A 19300-nucleotide genomic window follows, 5' to 3' on the forward strand; every position below is an offset into this window, starting at 1 on the left:
GTGACAAATCCCTTTGAAACTGCTGGCATTACTTCCACCACTTGAGCAGTGCTTCAGATTAAAAAGAGGAGCATCAGTTCTTCGTCAGCTCTAACTAACAAATATAACTGAGATTTATAGAGTAGCAAATATACAGATGTGATAGTCTGCAATTTAAAAAAAATTCCGACCCTGAATTGTGACCTTCCGCCTCCGCTGGGCATCCGCTGCCCACGTGTGCCCTCAGGCAGGGGCCAAAACCCTCCTCTGCAGCCCCAGAAGTCCACATCCATGGCGAAAGGCTTCACGTAAATTAAAACTCAAAGCCCGGTTACATCTTTTGTGTCCCTGTCGTGTGTGTGTGTGTCCCCCTGCCCCAACAGGTCGCAGCCTCGGCTCGGCGAAGGTGTCCCGGGCGCAGACGTTTCCCAGCTACCCCTCGGAGCAGGGCGAGGAGCACCCGCAGTCCCTCTCGCTGGCCAGCAGCTACACCTTCAGCTACGGCTCGGGCCTGGTGCAATGACAGCCGGGGGCGGCCGGCCGAGAGAGACAGTCGAGCCTGGAGCCTGCCGCCAGGGCCGGGGAGCCGCTGGCCCCCTCCGCACCCACCATTTGCTGTGAAAACTGATGCCAACCAGCTCCAGCCGGGTCGCCGCCACCGCGGAAACCCGGAGAGGCGGCTTCCCCGAAGCAGAGGCTAAGTCTTTATTTATTTATTTTGCCGTTCCTTTTGTTGATATGTTCAGAAAGGAAGGGGGGGGCGGGGGGCGGGGGGTGGCGGGGGACGCGTTCGTGTTGTGAGAAAGTGGTGGAAACGAGCGAAGCTGTGTCGGTGTGAAGGTTTCTGCATGACCGGAGAAGGCCCGCTCTGGGGCTCCATCGCGACGGTGCGTCCGACGTCGGGGCCTTCCTACCCGCCTCCACCAGCAGGCCGGTCCATCTTCACCCGTAACGTTTTTATGTCCTTGCCGCAGCCCGCTGATTCCCGCTGGAGTCGCTGAAATGCCGCCGACTCGAGACGCAGCGTCGGCGCTGCGGGCGTCGCCTTCAGATCCAAGCGAGTTCGCTCATTACCCTAGAGGGTGGTCGGGTGCTTTTTGAGCCAGACGCCAACAGATAACTGGAGTAGCAGGCTAATACGGTTTGTTGGGAATAGAGTTTGATGTGTTAAGGTAAGGTTATTGCCCGGTACGGCTCTAATCTTAAATTCCTGGGGCACAAATTCATCCCTCAATAATACACGCGCAATTCTCACGACACCCCTGAGAGCTGTGAACGTCCATATCAGCAGCACAGTCTTGTCTTCAGAACTGCCACGAAGTCTTCTTATTTGCAAATTATTTAGGTAACCACGCCTGCAAACCTAACTTTAAAAAGCGGGAAAACTGTTCTTCAGACAAATAAAAGCGGGCTGCATCCCTGGCTGGCAACCGCCTGTGCCACGGCTGTGCCAGATACGGTAGAGCTGAGCTCTGGTCTTGTCTTTCTGGTCAGCGTTACTTTGATTTTCCCTGTTTTCTTCTCAGATTTCTGTTTTAGATGCATATTGTATCTTGTATGATCATGTGTCAAGCATCGGTTTGCTTTGAAAAGGAGGAAGAGTACCTCTCAATGGAAATTTTCTGTCTTTGGAAGACGTCCTTAAAAAATGAACTGTAGTAGGTGTGTTTGTAATTGGTAACGAGGGAATAAGTTGGAAGGCATACCTGTAGGTGGGGAACAAGTTTTAGCTATCCTGAACATTTAGATTTTTGTAAGTGGTATTCAAATAGTTATGTACTTCTCGCGATGCCCTGAAATGTTTGGAATTGTGGGGAGAAAAATGTGCCCTCTTGCCATGATCTGAGCAGCCTTGTGTTCTGTTCCCAGTGTGAAACAATTGCCATGGTTACCAGAGGGATTCGTCTCATTAGTTGTTTCTCAGGACAGGTCGAGGAAGCGTATCAAGGAGGAGATACATAGACTCTTTTCCAATGAAACAATCAGTTTTATGTACCATAATTTAACTGAAAAAGTGCTGTTGGGTTGTTTTATATATGCACATATATATATATATATGTATTAAAAAGTACAGAAGAAACTTCTGCTTTTGATTAAACATTTACTGATACAGTATGTCCGGCTTTTCTCCAACCATTTTCCAGGCTAAGAGACCTTGCAGAATTACAGCTTTCTACACCTCAGTGAACAGCTGCTGAATAAAAAAGCTTTGTGATCCGCTTGAATGGAACACTTCTACCCCACCACAATCAGCTTTATTTATTTTTCCTCTTTTTCCCTGTCTCATCCACTACCTCTTTTCCTTCTCACAGTGCTGCCATACTCAGGAATAGAACGGCTCCCTACAGAGAGTATTTTGCTGAGCTAAAAGGAAAAACTGCTCTCCCACACTGTCAGGGAGCTGTACCTATGGTGCTCTCTGAGCTGTACCCATCAAGGAAGCTCCATTCACACTTTCATTTAAGAAAAAATTTGGTTGACATTTTGTTTTGGGAAATTTCCAGTTTGCAAATGTTACATGCAAAATGTGATACAAAAGGATAGATACTCTGCTGGTGTAATTCGGTGCAGCTTTGCCAAATACATGCCTTTTGAGGAACTGGCCAGTTATTTTTATTCCTATGCAACTGCGATTCTTTCACTTGCCCTGAAATTATGTATCTTCTTTAAAAGTTTCCACTGTGTTCTGCAGATTTCTATGCTGTGTCCATGTAACTGTTTTCCTCTGGGACTTGAATACTAGTCATTTAATGTTTACTTATTCTACATAGTCCAAAAGTGGGGGAAAGGCAAAACAGGAGAGTATCAGAACTGCTTTATAGTTCCAGTGCCCATACACATATAAGAACCTGTCTAAATCCTAAAGCTAGTGCTTTAGCTTTGTTTAGATAAAAAGCATAAGATCTATGTAGTGCGCGCTTTCCATTTCCTGGGGAACAGTTGCTGTCTGTCACAGATGGTTTTGTCTTCCTGTGCAGTGCATGAATATTGTCTAGTTAATGAAAATGTAGATGCTGTTTCCAAAGAAAACACATTAAAGGGGGGGGGGATTGGCCACGTATAGGAGTTTTACTAAATAATTTGCTTTCATTACATAATGCAACTACCCACTCAATTCATATGTTTATAAACATCTGTGAAGTCCCATCTCGTAGCAATAGGCAGAAAACTGAACTCCAGGACAAAGCTGGAGAACGCAACCAACAAAAAGCAAACCTGACCTATTGGGAACCTATTTCTTGTCGAGAGTAAACACAACCACACTTGAAGTTGAAAATAAGGATGCAACTTCACCGTGTACTGTAACACAATCTAGGAAAACGGGGCACCCGAAGCACAAAGGTGTTCAGCAGCCAGTGGATGTTGCCTTTAGTGCCACTCCAGAACAGCAGATGATATCACTGTAACATTTGTGTACTTGCATAGCTTCCAGAAATGTTCCTCAGAAAAGCTCCATGAGAAGCAGGCAGGCACTGCACCAACAGCTTGCCAGAAAATTCTGTTTTCACGGAATTGCTTTAATTCCTGGCATATGCCTGTCAATAATCTAAGTGATTCCCCACTGAGACTACTTTGTACAGCTCCTAGTGCTTCCGCCAGAAGGAAAACTCTCTTTCGGCACACGTGGTAGAGCTGCCTGCCTAGAGACTACAAGGGCCTTTAAATAGGCCCAGGGACCCCATGGGACCCTGTTCGAGTCTCGGCTTTCTTCATGTGCAAGGCACACAGATAATACGTCTACTCCTGACCCAAGAGGAGCTCTCTGTTTTCAGCTGATGAGCTGTGAAGAGTTGGAGGGCAACAAAAATGTCTTCAGTGGTAATTAGGTGCGACTGGTACAAATGGAACTTAGCATTAGGACATTATAAAATAGAAGAAATAATAAAAGGCTATAGCTTTCATTTTGGTTCTGAGGATGTGTTATGAATATATAACTGTAACCATGATTTAAATTCTTAAAAGATGACCCTTGATAACAGTATATTCACCCCTGCGAACAAATAGCACACTGCATTATTAAATATAGTTACTAATATATCTTAACTGTGAATCTTAGAGTTTGATGCATGCTGGTACTTTTGATTTTGAAGTCACTTGGTGCAGAAAAGGAGAAATTGAAGGAGACTGGTAATAAACCATTAAATGGTACTAAGGTACTTGAGTGGCCCCATTTTTTAAACAGCTACATGTTATTATTGACAGTTTAAATCAACTGTGAGTATATTCCTTTGAAACAATTTTGCCTGCCTACGTAAAGGAAAAAGAAAGGATATCTTATAACTTGGAGTTTGCTGTTTTACTGAGTAAATGTTTATGTTTTGCTTTTTGTGGTAGGCTCTGATTCCAGCTGCTCACATGTATCGGGTCCATGCAAAATTCTGCTCCTGGGGGTTTCTGTTGGGGTTTTTTTTCCCCCCTAAAGCTAGCAAGTAAAGCTTGGAAATGTATTGACAAACCAAAGAAGTTTGTTAGACAGCAACAATAGCTGCACTCTTTTGTTTTGACAAAAGTCTACCATGACATTTTGGGAAAACACTTCATTTCACAACACATGAATAGAAACCCTGTTGGGAAGCAGCAAACACATTTCTAATCAAGTCTTGTTCTAAGCTAGCAAGACTTTGCTGGAGGAGGGTTTGAAATTGAATATCTGATGTCGAAAGTATTGTAAAGTGGTCTCTATAGCAATAATCTAAGTACAACATACAGCCTTCAGGCACCCATTTATTTAGGAGTTGCTAAGTGCAGGCAGTCTGTGAAGACCCTTACCTGTTCATGGCAAAGAGAAAAAAAAGAGCATTAATCAGATCTCTCTACTGCATTTATTAGAAAAGGCATGAACCTCATGCTTGTTCAGCTCTTCAGCCTAATAGGCAATACTATGAGGAGCTGTGATTTTTGAGATATTTGGTCTCTAGGAACTGACAAAGACCATCACCCTGTAGCATGTAAACCTCTACTCGGACTTAGCTCACCAGCCACATTTACTAGTTTTAATCTGGTAACCTAGAAACTGCAGGGTAGTTTTTCATGAGAAAATAGAAGTCTCTTGAATGGCTGTGCTTTTAGCATGAAATACAGAATTATTTACAATTGTTTCTTCCTAAAAAGGAAGGAGGAAGGTGTCCCACTTAATCTCTTTTTTAGTGTTTAATATCAGTGTATTTCAGCTCCTTTTTATACCTGCTGCAAAGGAATAAACGTGGCTTTTATCCCCATGCAGAATAGAGTGGACTGTGGAGAAAGTGTGAAAAGCTGCTGTTTGATTTACAAGAACAGGTCCAACAGCACTGGAAAGTTTCATTTTTCTGTACATCATCCAAATACTTCTGACTCTTTCCAAACCAACTCGTTACACAACCTGTATATATTAGAATGTTATATTTTTCACCACAGACAACTGGTCGGGGTGCCTGCCTACGTTTTGTAAGTAGAAGATAATGACTGTGCAACGCATTGTAGCGGCATAACTTTAAAATCAAAGGGTATAAGGTTGGCTATATTAATTCTGCATATATAAAGTCTTGCGCTCCATAAAGCGTGCTTTGTTTGTTCTTGATGTTACAAATAAATGCTCTTCACTTTTGATTTTAGATAAAAAGGTGTGTTATATTGGAAACAAGTACAGGCATATGGTGGAATGAAAGAAACGTCAAAGAATATTGACTAACCTGTTGTAGCAAGAAGTTCGGCTCCCTGTCCAGGCCCTTACGAGACAGTAAAAGGTGATAGGTGAAGGTGCTGTGTATTCAATTATTTAAATGGCATTATGCTTAGAAACCTAAGTATTAGAAACCACAGGTGAACCGGTTCTGTTGAAGAAAATGGAAGTGTCACTTTGCAAAGATGCTTTTCACATCTTTGCAGGCATAGGCAGCTTGACAGATTTTTATGGATATGGCTAAAACAGATATGAAAGTAACAGAGGTTGAAGTATGATTAAATATAATGAAAGCATTTTAAAATGTCCGTATTATTATGAATATTGCAAGTTGTAATGGAGAAGAGATTTCCTTTTTAACTAAATGCAAGCTCAGAATCTAATAGGCTCTCTAAGATGAAGAAGTTAATCTTTTTAAATCTCACACTGGAAGTCCTGAAGAATGAATTTCATTGTGGCTTTTTTGCCTTCAGTACAGAAATCCTCATGAGGTTAAACAGATTTACCACGTTCTCTTACAGTCCTGGGATTGTCAAGTGAATGGATACATTTTACAGTAGATTTTTTTCCTGTGACAGTATTTGACATGAATGAAGTTAACCCTCATTTTCAATATAGGCAACACATTGTTTTCAATCTTTTTTTTTTTTAAATTATATGATAGCAAGACTGCAATGGGCATAGAAAATAGCAGAAAATTAAGCAGCAGTCTTGGCAGTTCCCTCCCAGTAACAAAAATAAAGGTTGCAGTTAAACATTGATTCTCATTGCTGCTCCTATAGCTAAAAAAGAATAAATTATGTAAAATAAAGCTATCCTTGTTGATGTTAATTGTTGCATTTCCTGAGTTTCTGTAGATGACAGACTGCAACAGGAGATACCCAGAACTGCTTTTTGTAAGTTGTATTGATTTAAGATGGTTACAAGGAAAAACAGACAATGCAGAAAAAAAGTTTTATGACTTCCTACCAAAGTATTACACATGCTCCTCTTTTTTTCTTTTTCCTTCTTTGAAAAACATCATTCTAGAAAGAGAGAGAAGTTTTTGAAACCCAATAAAAGGGAGGTGAAAAATAGGGCAAGATATCAACAAAAAATAAAAAAAGATTCTGTAATCTTCAAAAATATTAGGAGAATTTAGCAGACATTTAAACACATAGCAATGGGTCATGCTGAGTGCAAAACAGTTTCCCGGATCATTCAACTTCTGACTATCAGGAGCTGGGAACAATATTTTGTGTTTAATCCAACTCACAGCTCTAACTTGCTCTATAACAACGGACTCAGGAGTGTTCGGCTCATTTTCCCTAACCTGGCTGGAAGAACCAAGTACCAGTCCAGCTAACATGCATTGGGCAATATAGATGCTTTAAAAAAATAGTATTTTGCCCAATGCATCGCAATTGCTATCACACAACTTTGTGGAACTTACTGCAGCCAGCTAAAAATATGATTTAGAATATTTCAGAGCTGATCAAATTCTGGGTAATAAAAGCAGCATCTGCATTTATGATGCATAAAAATACATACATAGGTGCTCAGCCTTTATGCTTCTAATTACAAAATGATCTCACAGAGTTCTTTGGGAAAGTTCCTCTCATACTACCATTGTTGGGTAAATTATGGAAATTTAAAAGAAAATAATATCTGGTTCAGACGGTTTTATTTCAGAGGGAAAAAATGGTGTTAACAGAGACTAATACATATAAATATTCCTAACATACATTTCTCTCTTCAAATACACATATAGACATCAGCACAAATAGAGAAAGGTTATGGAAAAAAAAGAAAAAAAAGGAAAAAAGGAAAGACACTGTGTATTTGTTTTGCTATATCTTGGTATGATAAGCTAAATCATGTTATAAAACTCACTGGTTAATACTACAAATCAATTATTTAGTGTAACAATCTAATTAAATAAACTTTCAAGAAAAGTATTAAATATGCTTTAGAATCACTGAGACACTTTTTTTCCTAAAACTACAAAATTCTCTTTTTAAATAAGCGTAAGGTTAGAAGAAATACGTCAGCCACTGCTAGCAATTCATATTAGTTATTTTATCTAATTATACCAGCTAACAATGTGGATAGTGTGGAAGTAATAATAAACTTATTATTCTTTTGCAACTTGCCTGAGATAACTTTGTACATTTCCTGTCGTACTTCTAGCTTGAACGTTTATGCCCTAAGTTATACGTAGGGGTATATAACTGCAAGCCTGTAGTACGGATCGTAAGGTAAATCTACAGCTTTATAAATCAAGGGTCAAGAAACTAGTCAGAGCAGTGGCAGAGTCCCGTGGCATGGTGACAGCCTGCTCCGGTAGGTGCTGAGCTCCCACAGGTGAGGCTATCTATCTCGATGATCCTGAGGCTCTTTTATTTTAAAGGAAGTGTTGGCAAACTCGTGATGTTTTTGTCCCGTGGTTATCCGGCTGCTCATCCTCTTCTCATAAGTCATAGCAGAAACAGCCAGCATTTCACGTGGCGGTGAAAAGCCTCATCCAGCTTAGCGTTTTGAAGACCGGTGTGGGTCTGGAGCCTCAGGGTGGAATCTTTCACGCTGGATGTCAAAGGGACAGCGGCCACCCGGAGCCCACGCGCCCCCTGACACCACATCCCAGCGAGGCATGGCAGCGGAGGCACGTCTTGTGCTCTAGCCCAAAACAGTTCCCCAGGAACGTCGGTGTTGGAAACGTCTTCTGAGTTAGCTTACTTACACCTTAAACAATACAGTCTGAGAATGTGGCCCCAGGGTCCACAGCCTAAAAGAGCATTTTAGCGCCTATCTTCTAGACAGACAGGGCTGGTTTTGGAACTACCCGTTAGTGTCAGCCTTACAAAGCTGTTTAGGGGATTAACTCCTGTTGGGCATCTCAGCTTTAAAGGAAGTAAGTCTTTCACTTGTGCTGGGGAGTACTCAACTAAGGCAGAGTTTCAGCTGCCGTAAATAAATACCATTGCTTTGAACTTTCATATAGCTCAATAACATAGAAGGTTCAGAGGAGCATGCTGCAGGTAAGGTTTAAAAATAATTTTTAAAAATCAGAGCCCTGGTTCCCAGATGACTTTGTGATTACAAAAAAATCACCACCCTCCCTGGGGGGAAAAAAAAAAAAAAAAGAAAAAAAAAAAAAAAAAACCTAGAAATTAGTCTGATAGTGAGATCAGTCCTCTGAAATCTTTTCTTTTTCTGAAGTAAAGTTTCTTATTTGAATCTCTCAGGAGTAAGCTAGCATCCATCTGTCATCAAACTAACAAATGCTGGTAGCACCTATACTTTCACTATTCTGCCTGCTTTGCTGCCTTGGTCCTCTCCTCCTGTCCCCTAGTCCTGGGATAAGACCTGGATAGGAGGTAGGTGGTAAAGTTGCACAGCACAGTTGGAACAAGCTATTTCTGAGTATTCTTGAAAAATGAAGGTCCCTAACAGAAAAGGTGCCTGGGAATTTGGGACAGCTGGAGGTCAGAAAGAGGGTTAAGTGCTGGACTACCCTGCCTAATGTGGGGGTGTGGAGGAGTCCAGCTTCTTGTGTTCCTTGGTGGGTCCAGCCCTTAAAGCGGGCTGTTTCCCCACAGAAACATTGTTTTACCCCAAGGTACACAGCCAAGGGAGAGCAGAATACAAGCAGAATGAGCAGTATCATGAACGTATTACAGAGTCAAAGAAGCTCTTTAAGGTCAAGGAACATATTTGAGATGAAAAAAAAGAAAAGAATGGGAGATAACGTCTGTTACTGTTCTAACTTTCACCTTCTTTCATAGACTGTGAGTTTTGTATATTTGCCCTGTTGATCCAACCTCTAGTGACTGCACCTCCTACGTTCAGAAGTCCCAGCAAAGACCGATCACAAATAACTTTTTTTCTGATTTCTTTTTTAAGAAAGATGTGAGTTTACACCCTTTAAAGACTTAGTAGTGCTATTAATCATGGAATTTTCCTTTGAGCATGGCACTTAAACATCTACCTTTTTCACCCAGCATAAAAGATGAATTTTATTATTATGGAAAAGAAATCTGGTTTTACTTTTCTTAAAATCTCATAGATTCGTTTCCCAGTTACACAGAAGGTAGTTACCCAGTGATTCAAGACTTGTTTTTTTAATGATAATGTGCTTTATTGTGTTTATTTCCTTTCAGCAAAGTTTCTAAGGACTTAAAGCAACAAAAAAAGACACAAATATCTTACAGTTTAGATAGTATGCTGAGCTGGTTGCTATCCATATTTGTGTCATGTTACTTCCTTGATATTTTTTTCCTCCCTCTTAACTATTTGCACAAGCGGTACAGAATGAAATAGCACAGTAATTGTTCAACATAAGATTTCCAAATTACAGTTGAAGTTTTCTCAAAAGGAACTAAAAGTTTCCGAAAGAAAAAGGCAAACCTATGGAAAATATTGAAAATAAACAGCAATAAGCAATAGTTTGTACTATTCTACACTGGAAAATCTATTTACATAATCCAAGTGCTGTCACAGCAGACAGGCTCTTACTGGGTCCCATCCTGCCAGACTTATAAAATATTTGAAGAGTTTTAATATTACATTTCAAACTACACTTTTGGAAGTTTCTCTTGTGTGTAGCTTACTAGTTTTTAAGCCAATGAGAATATTGATAAGTTTGGGGTTGTTTTCTTTTTGGTTTTCATTTGTATAAGTCTCACGTTCAGCTGCTGTTCACTGATATTACCATGGTACAAAAATGAAGCTGTTGTTTTGGGTTTGCTTTTTGAAAAAAAAATAATATATTGTTCTTATTATGCTATGTGTGATGTGATTTTCCCTGTGGACTATCCTGGTAGAAGTAATATGTCTATGGAATTTGAATTAAAACAGATTACGTACCTGCAAAGATGTGCACTACAGATTATTTTTTTTTCTTCCTCAGATGTCAAAAAATAAGCAATTCTTTTGAAAAGACAAGCTAAAAGTACCAAGGGAGGCAAGAAATAAGGGCATTACCAGAAAGAATCAAAATGGTCTGGTATTCCAGGTACTTAACCTCTCTCCCCCTTTTTACCCTCAGTAAAGTAGGGATGTATTTTAACTGTCTCTATAAGCAGTGAAACAATACCAACTTCTAGGCTTATGGATTTTTCTGTATCAGGGTTTCAACTGAGAACTTTAGTGTCATCAAATTCATTACATTATCATTTTGGCATTTTAATATAAATGGGATCATCAAAGAAACGACCCAATGCTACAGGGTTTTATTTGTAATGCTGTGCACAACTTAGAATTATCTGCTATGATATTTGATAACTCAGGAAATAAACCAACTTATTAATAGTACAGTTGTATCCTCATCAACTTCACACACAAGCATCCATATATCTGAAAACTTTCAGTAAGTGAAAGAAAAAAATATATATCCCTTGCAATGTGTATGTGTCCTTGTTCAGGAGTACACAAAACCAAAATGAGATGTTTTCTAATGGTATATGACATTGTAAACAATGTAAGTCTTCAGTGATAAGTTGAAGGACACTTTGATTTAGAATTTTAGATTTTTAGCTGAAGTGTAGGATAACCACACGACGCTATTAGTGCTCAAATAGTTCAGAGAAATCTTGTGACCACATTATTCTCAGAAGAAACTAGACTCCTATTTTCCTGTGCACGTGAAGAAAGCTTTCCATTGGAGAAAGCTATGCAAAATGTGCTTTTTACTGTCAGGCTGTTGATGCTCCTTCCTAGCCAGCCACGTGGAACCGGTAATTGATCTGTGGGCAGACTCATGATGCCTCCTCCCCAACCCCTTTCCAAACAATAAAACCCCATATTCAGCAACACTTATAATGCTTCAAGAGAAAAGGGGAATCAAGCGTAGGTGGGCCAGGCACACAGTTTGTAGTATGCAGAAATATATGATTATCAGCTGTCATGATAACACCTTCATCTAGTGGGATTTTGTCCTTGGTAATACAGGACATTTGTAAAAGGCCAAAAGATGCATAAATCCTAATTCTCAGGTCTGCCTTCTAGTTCTGTTTGTTTAAGGATTTTTTTTTATTTTTTTTTTTTTTTGTCTGTTTGTTCAATTTCTGTGTGGTTTCTTCTGTAGGTTTCAGCAGAATATATACATATGCACACATACAACTACATATGTATGTGTATTGTTTTGTAAATGTTCTCAATCACGCTTTTTTCTGCTTTGCATCATTTATTCATGTATCTTCCATGTTCTCATTTATTTTTTGCGCAACTGAACCTTATAATAAATTATTATTAAATATAACCTGACAGTGACAAAGTCTTCATGTTTTGTTTTCTCCTGGGCATAGGGGAAGGGGGGGGGGGTGGGGGAGAGGGAGAGAGGGAGGGAGGGAGGGAGAAGAGCAGGGGCTACACTTCTATTCCATCCCCAAATAGAAAGCGCTGAAATAGCTGTGGTGAGCGGCAAGAAGCCTGCAAAACCACACAGCTGTCAGACAGCAAGCTTCTGTTCATACTTTTAAATCTAGGTTCAAGGATCCCCGATATATTTGCTTTTGTGAGCTGAATTTGCCCAGCAGCAAAGTAACACCTCCTATGCGGAAAATCATGGATATTTATTATTCTATAGAGTTCTCAGTTTGAGATGCAAAAATCATTGGATGTAGACAACATCAAGCACGTTTTCTTTCTCACCCTGTCACATAGACTTCTCAGACACATAGTTTTCTCAGAGCAAATTAACTTTGTGTAAACATAAGCAGCTCCATTCTGCATATCAGACCTGTTCTAAAATTCTTCCTTAAGAGTACACCTACTGGGTAAAAATGTTTAAATTGCAGAAGTACAGATAATCTTTAATTCTACGTATGAATCAAAGGATACATTGATGCTGCAGGCTGCAACACAACACAGACACACCTGCTGTAACCTGGCCCAGGCTGGCTGTCCAGCCAAAGCAGCCAGTTTGACCTTCCAGGTCTCACCAGTGCAAAGAAAATAAAGTCTAAGCTGCAAATATAATGCCTGCCCTTTGGTTACTTCATTCTTAAAGAAGGAATCTTACAGTCTTTTCTTAGGTTTGTGTGAGACTTCTGCAGTTGACATAAATCGGCTCTGTCTGCCCGAGTGATGATTCTTCTCCTCTTCTTCCTGTGTTCCATGTGCCATGAAAATTGGATCCTTCATAACTGTTAGCAGGCTAGAAAAACATTTAAAAAAAGAAAAAAGTTGAAGGACTTTTCTCAAAACAGCTTTGAAAAAGGCAAAAACCAGCAAATTTTCCTCATATGCTGATTTATTATTGGGAAATATTCAACCATCAATCAAATTTTTTTTTTGTCTTCTTGTTTTCTACAAATGCATTCCAGGTTCAAGTCATATGAAAAAAGAATTTGCACTTTGAATATGTTTCCCAGCTGTCCCACATCAGATGCCTGGTAAAGCACCAGTGGAATGCCCCCTTCCCCTCACATACTCACTTCAGATACTGAAGTAGTCTCTCCTACATCAATCTTAAAACACGAATTACTCTACAGTTATTGACCGTGCTAAGAATTAGTCACATCATTAAGACAACTTAATGTGATGGTGCTTTGGTTAACTGGCAGGGGAGGAAAGGGGGTTTCTGGAGCAAACGGTCACCCTCGGAAGAGTTTCATTCTGGTATGAACAGAGACCCAACAGGCAGAATGAGAGAAATGGAAATGGCAGGAGATCAGAGGGCTTTACAAGCCCATATCGACAGCGGAGCTCACCGTCCGATCACACAGCAAGTGCCATCTGAGAGGAGATGGGTGGAAAGGCCAGAGTCTCACATCCACTGTGAGAATGGGGTCATTTCTCTAAGCACAGCATAACTTCACACCCTGACTTAGGGTATGAAGAGACAAGGCAGAAGCAGTGAAGTTGGCTCCTATCTTTCCACTTCTAAACTTCAGGCCTTGAATAGGATTATTAAGGAGGGGGGAGGGGGGGGGGAGACTCAGAGCTCCAAAACATTGATTTTTACAATACAAAAAGAAAGGAGAAGCATTGAGACAGCTGTCCCAACAAATTATAGTGAAGCTGAACTAGAAGAAATAGATAAAGACAAAGGGTATCTGGGGATACAATTTTTTGCCTCAGTTTTACAAGTAGTGACTTGAGGAAAAAAGATATTAACAGTATACAAATATTACAAAAGCTAGCAAATCAAGAGCTGATTTTTTAATAACATGGAACACAGCTGAGTCTCTAAATGTAGCTGTAAAACATTAAAGAACATTCGTCAAAAAAGCAGTGAACAGTGATAATCATACTTTAAAATATTCAATTTTTCCTGTCTGTATAGTTTAAGATTAGACTATAAGATTCAAGGGATATAACGAGCAGATACAGAAGAGAAAGCTGTTAAGAAATATACAGTTCAAAATATGAGTAAACTCCATCTCTCCAGCTATTCTTACCAGGGTCTGTGTCGAGTACAAAGCTTTTGATAAGGCCTCTGTGATCCTCTTCCTCTTCTTTCTGATGACACACATTTAGTCAGAAACACAGTGGAGGGAACGGTATCACACATGATAGCATAGTCCAAAATATCAAATCCCAGCATAAAAGAGATAATGCTGGTATTGCTTACTTTCCCACTGAAACCAATGTATACAATAAAAATCCAAGTAGTCTTTCCTCTGACTTGCACACTGTAACATGCATGAGACCTGGACACAGATAAAAAGGCCCTTTGATTCAGGCGCAGATACAATAATTATTGCCAACAAGTTCCAGCAGCCTCATATATTGTGGTAGGGGAAGAAAATTTTTTTCTGCTCACTCTCTATTTTCATTCGAAGCAGAGATTCTGGATCAGACAACTAGCATATATTTGGCAAGGAATAGAGCAAACATAGATAATGGTTGAAGCTATTAGTTTGGATCCTGCTGTGAGCAAATTTGGAACATAAAATCAGAAGACAAAAAATGCTACAAGCTGTAGAAAACCTCAAGATGTCACCTGTCCTTCTTTATGAACAACATAGGAACAGCCTATGCCTAGGTTCATTATTCGTGACAGATCACCCTTGGCATGAAGTTTCAGCTAATACCACTGTAAGCATTTAGCTGGCTAAGGAACTTGAAAAAGCCATTTGGGTTTATAATGTGAAAAAAAGGCGGGGGGGGGGGGGGGACGGGGGGCGAGAATACATCACTTTTTTTCATAGGCTGTAAAACTGATTAGTTTTTTCAAGTTTAAAATTTTGGCAAGAAAATTCAATTTTCACAGCTACATATTTTTTTTTAATTGGTTCTGAAGAGGATAGTAGGATGAGGTGTTAACACATTCATACTTACCTGCTTCAGTATATTAAGCAAATTGGTTTGTCACTCACTTTTTGCGATAAGCAGTGGTGATGCAGAAAATCAGTAGGAAAACTAACAGTAAGACAGCAGCAGAAATTCCTCCAGCTATGCAGATAATAAACCATTTGTGATTCCAACTTGCTAAAATACAATTGTAATAAATATGATTAGTATTTTGTATAAACCAGCATGAACTTTTTTATAACAAACTAAGTTGAAAATCAAAGATTATGTGGAGACATTATTCCATGACAGCTCATGCTCAATATTCAGACCTCACAACCATTTCCTCATTTCTAAAATGCCTTTGTTAAGCTGAAATAACTCTTACGACAGTTGTGACTGGGATGACCAAAGGTGAGTGAACACAGCTGTTGTGGTTTAACCCCAGCTGGCAACTAAGCCGCACGCAGCCGCTCGCTTACTTCCCCCCCCCACCCAGGGGGATGGTGGAGAGAATTGGGGGGAAAAAGGTAAAATTCATGACTTGAGATAAAGACAGTTTAAAAGCACAGAAAAGGAAGGGAAAATTAATAATAACAACAACAAGGATGCACAGGGCCTGAGGGCCAGTCACAATCAGGTGTTTTTGCCACTCATTCCCAGTCGGGCTCACTTCAGCCTCCAATACAGTTAGCTGTTGGGATCCTCCTGCCACTCCAGAAATACAGGTGGGTTCTGCCTCTTTGTAACTTGACAGCACTAGGCTATACTGTGCACTGGTGTACACTAGAGCCTTGTACTCCTGTAGGTCTGATGTGCCAGGCCATCGAATCCACACCGTCCAGTAAACTCTGTTGTCCCTTTCCTCTACCTGGCTGGAGGCAGGGACCCTCTAATCCTAGTCAGAGTATTCACTACTCACTTCTTTAAATAGAAATCAGAAGTCCCTTTATCAAGATCAAGAGGAAGATCAGCCCTTCTACTCTGTCTGGGGAACTGCCCACTGGAGACTGGAGCAGCAATTTTCCTGGAAGAAGCCCCTTTTGTGATTGTTTTTCCTTGCAACTCACATACCCGTGCCTTTAGGGTCGAGGTTGCTTCCTCATGTCCTCTCCATGGTCACACAGGTAAAACCATGGGGTGGCCCGTGGTGTGTGCCCACTATATCCTCTCTCTTGAGCAGAGGAACGCTTACTCCTAAGAGCTGAGATATTGGTCTGTATAGGTGGGGAGTAGGATCTATCCTCTTTGAGTTGCTGGACCAGTTTCTCCACAGCGAAGATGAGGGAGGAAGAGAGATTTTCTTCGTATTGCAGGAAATAACCAGCCAATTCATCCACCATTTGTCCCTCTCTGTCTTCCCAGGTCATTACTACCAATGAGGTGGCATACGATGATGGTGCCCTCTGTACAAACTTCTGCCACATGGGTCACGTGCACCTGACTTTATCTGGATCTTTGGACAACTGCTTGCTGTCCAGGTCATCATAAATCACCTCCAGCATGGCTAATTCCCTCAGGTACTGGATACCTTTCTCCATGGTGGTCCACTTGCCTGGGTGACATATAACATCTTCCTTGAAGGGATACCTTTCCTTCATGCCTGACAGAAGTTGCCTCCAGAAGCTGAGGACCTGTGTCCCTTTTCCAATCACTTTGTCAATGGCCCCTTCCCTAGAAAGGGATCCCAGCTCTTTGGCTTCCTTACCCTCTAATTCCAGGCTACTGGCCCTGTCATCCCAACATTGGAGCAGCCAGGTGACAACGTACTCTCCTGGACAATGGCTGAAATCTTTTCGCGTATCTTGCAGCTCAGTCAGGGATAGAGATCAGGGGGTTACCACCTTGTTTATGAGTTCTTCTTCCTCCTCCCCAAGCAGCAGCCACCTCTCTTCCTCCTCCTGTTCTTGTGATGACCCTGCTTCAGAGTAGTCTGCCTCATCCACTTCTTCCTCCTGCTCCCTCTTAGAAGAAGGTCCTTCATCCCTTACTAGACAAGCTGACTTCCACTTCCAATATTTCTTCTTGTGTATAGGGGTGACTGATACCGGCACGGGTTGGTTCTCTGGTTCAGCTGCAGCATCTGTCGCCAGGGTTGGAGTAGCCACAGTGTCTGTCATTTTGTTGTCAGATCCAGAGACCTTCTGTTTCCCTTGAGGGTACTGAGTGGTGTTGAACAGGGCTCAGTAGCCGTGGGCCATGCCCTAGCGCGTTGCAGGGATTTGTATCTCTCTGGAGCTGCTGGGGTGACAGCATACCTTTTCCAAATATTTTACTAGTTCTTCTGGATCCTGCACTTGTTCAGGGGTCAAATTCCAAAACATTGGAACTGTCCTAGGCACTCGCCCATACTATCCCACACAGCCTGCCACTCATAACTGTCCAGCCTTGGGGCGGATCTCTGGGTGACCTTCTTAAATGGTTGTTTAACCCCAAACAAGACCTGAAACACGTTCAGGAGACACAGCAATAGGAACATGCTGGTTTGAACATCCCGAGGATATTAAAAATTCGCAAGAACTATTGTAACTTGCCTGGAGGAGAAGGGGAAGACAAAGGCAGGTGTATGTATCTTCCCCATAGGTTGGCTCTCCGAGGAGTAAAGGTAAAAGATGTCATTATTAATAGTTTCCGATAGATGGCTCCCGAAGTACAGAGGTGACGGCAATGCTGAGTACAAATACCAGATCAGGCTCACGACCAGCAATTATGTCATATCATAAGCCAAAGTACAACAAAATGATAACCCTAACCCAGCCCCCAGAGATGATAAACGGCACAACAGGGAACACAACACGGCAAGGTGTTAGATAACACAACTCTGAGACCAAGCACAACAAATCTGCGAGCAAATAAACCAACATTGTGACCAGCGACTATTAAACTCATAATCACGAATGCTTGTAACAAAATGTGTTTTAAGACGCTCTAGTCAGATCTGTCATTATCTCAACGCTTCGTGCCCTACGTTGGGCGCCAAAAAGGACTGTCATGGTTTAACCCCAGATGGCAGCTAAGCATCACGCAGCTGCTCGCTCGCTCCACCCACCCAGGGAGATGGGGGAGAGAATTGCAGGGAAAAAAGTAAAACTCATAGGTTGAGATAAAGACGGTTTAACAGGACAGAAAAGGAAGGGATAATAATAATGATAATCATAATAATAATAAAAGAATTAGAATATACAAAACAAGTGATGCACAATGCAACTGCTCACCACCTGCCGACCGACGCCCAGCCAGTTCCCAAGCAGCAGCCCCAGCCAGCTTTCCCCCTAGTTTATATACTAAGCATGACGCCATACGGTCTGGGATATCCCTTGGGTCAGTCGGGGTCAGCTGTCCCGGCTGTGTCCCCTCCCAATTCCTTGTGCCCCCCCCCAGCCTCCTCGCTGGTGGGGTGAGAAGCTGAAAAGTCCTTGACTTAGTGTCAACACTGCTTAGCAACAACTGAAACATCAGTGTGTTATCAACATTCTTCTCATCCTAAATCCAAAACACAGCTCTGTACCAGTTAATAGGAAGAAATTAACTCTATCCCAAATGAAACCAGGACAACAGCACAGTAGTACGAAAAAAATAGTGGTGCCTTATACAGCCCTTTCCTATCTCCTTCCCTCCCCTGGTGAGAAAGCAGTCCATACATAAGTGACTCAATATATGGATAATAAAAGCACTCGGACTACCCAAGTGACTGTTCTTGGCATTGTAGAGGTTGTCCCACAGAGATACCTAACAATCATGCAATACTTCCATGGGCAACAAGGTATTTTTGCCCCCGAAAATGGGCACTTTTGTACCAGGAAGATCATTTCAGTCCTCAAGAGGTTTTCTATTCAGTACTGCACACAGTTGTAATGGTTATTTTCTGCTCTAATTCAAGAAGATACTTGTTCACTTTTTAACAAAAGTATTTCCACAGAAAATGTTCTTATTGTGATTGGGTTTTTTTATAACTTAGTACATGCTTTGATGATGGATGTCAGGAAACCCACCTAGCCTAAGCAAAAATGCTTTCTTTGAGAATTACAAACAAGGGAGGGAAAGTTACATTTATAGTAACTTTGCTTAAAATGCATTACTTCTTCAGTAATGGAGTCACATCTTCAAATGAAGCTAAGGAGCAAAATATAATAACCAAAGGATAGACACAGGCAAGACAATGGCTTCAGGGTATAAGTCAATGTATTCTTATGGTGCTCCAGTTTGCAGAGAATTAATGTGATATTATTATCATTTTTGAGGTGAAAAAAGCTGAAGGAAAAAACAGAGGTAATATACTCAGTCTCACAGGAAGTCCACAACACAAGTCCTCAGTACAGTTATCATGCATTTAAAACACCTAGGAATTTTTCTCTTCTCAAAATTCTGAACTTGGTTAGTGGTAGCATTAAAAAAAAAAAAAAAAGTGTGAAACCACAGAACTTCAAGTCAGCGTTTTGCAGC

General features: G+C 41.0%; 2 protein-coding genes across 3 annotated transcripts in view; one reads left to right on the forward strand and one right to left on the reverse strand.

Annotated features, from left to right (window-relative positions):
- Window positions 1–5499, forward strand: part of DOK6 (docking protein 6) — a 266551-nt gene extending 261052 nt beyond the window's left edge. The window contains exon 8 of one of the 2 annotated variants that reach the window (XM_049830463.1): window positions 363–5499. In XM_049830463.1, the coding sequence (XP_049686420.1) occupies window positions 363–502 (140 nt within the window). In that variant the 3' untranslated portion in view covers window positions 503–5499. The remainder of the gene's footprint in view (window positions 1–362) is intronic. The other variant, XM_049830462.1, reaches the window with a different exon arrangement.
- Window positions 5500–12456: 6957 nt separating this feature from the next.
- CD226 (CD226 molecule) overlaps window positions 12457–19300 on the reverse strand; it is a 42242-nt gene continuing 35398 nt past the window's right edge. The window contains exons 4-6 of the mRNA XM_049830311.1: window positions 14944–15055; window positions 14023–14083; window positions 12457–12776 (exon numbers count right to left, since the gene is read on the reverse strand). Coding sequence (XP_049686268.1) covers window positions 12651–12776; window positions 14023–14083; window positions 14944–15055 — 299 coding nt within the window. The 3' untranslated portion in view covers window positions 12457–12650. The remainder of the gene's footprint in view (window positions 12777–14022; window positions 14084–14943; window positions 15056–19300) is intronic.

The sequence above is a fragment of the Accipiter gentilis genome, chromosome 27 (assembly GCF_929443795.1).
Source record: "Accipiter gentilis chromosome 27, bAccGen1.1, whole genome shotgun sequence".
Lineage (NCBI taxonomy): Eukaryota > Metazoa > Chordata > Aves > Accipitriformes > Accipitridae > Astur > Astur gentilis.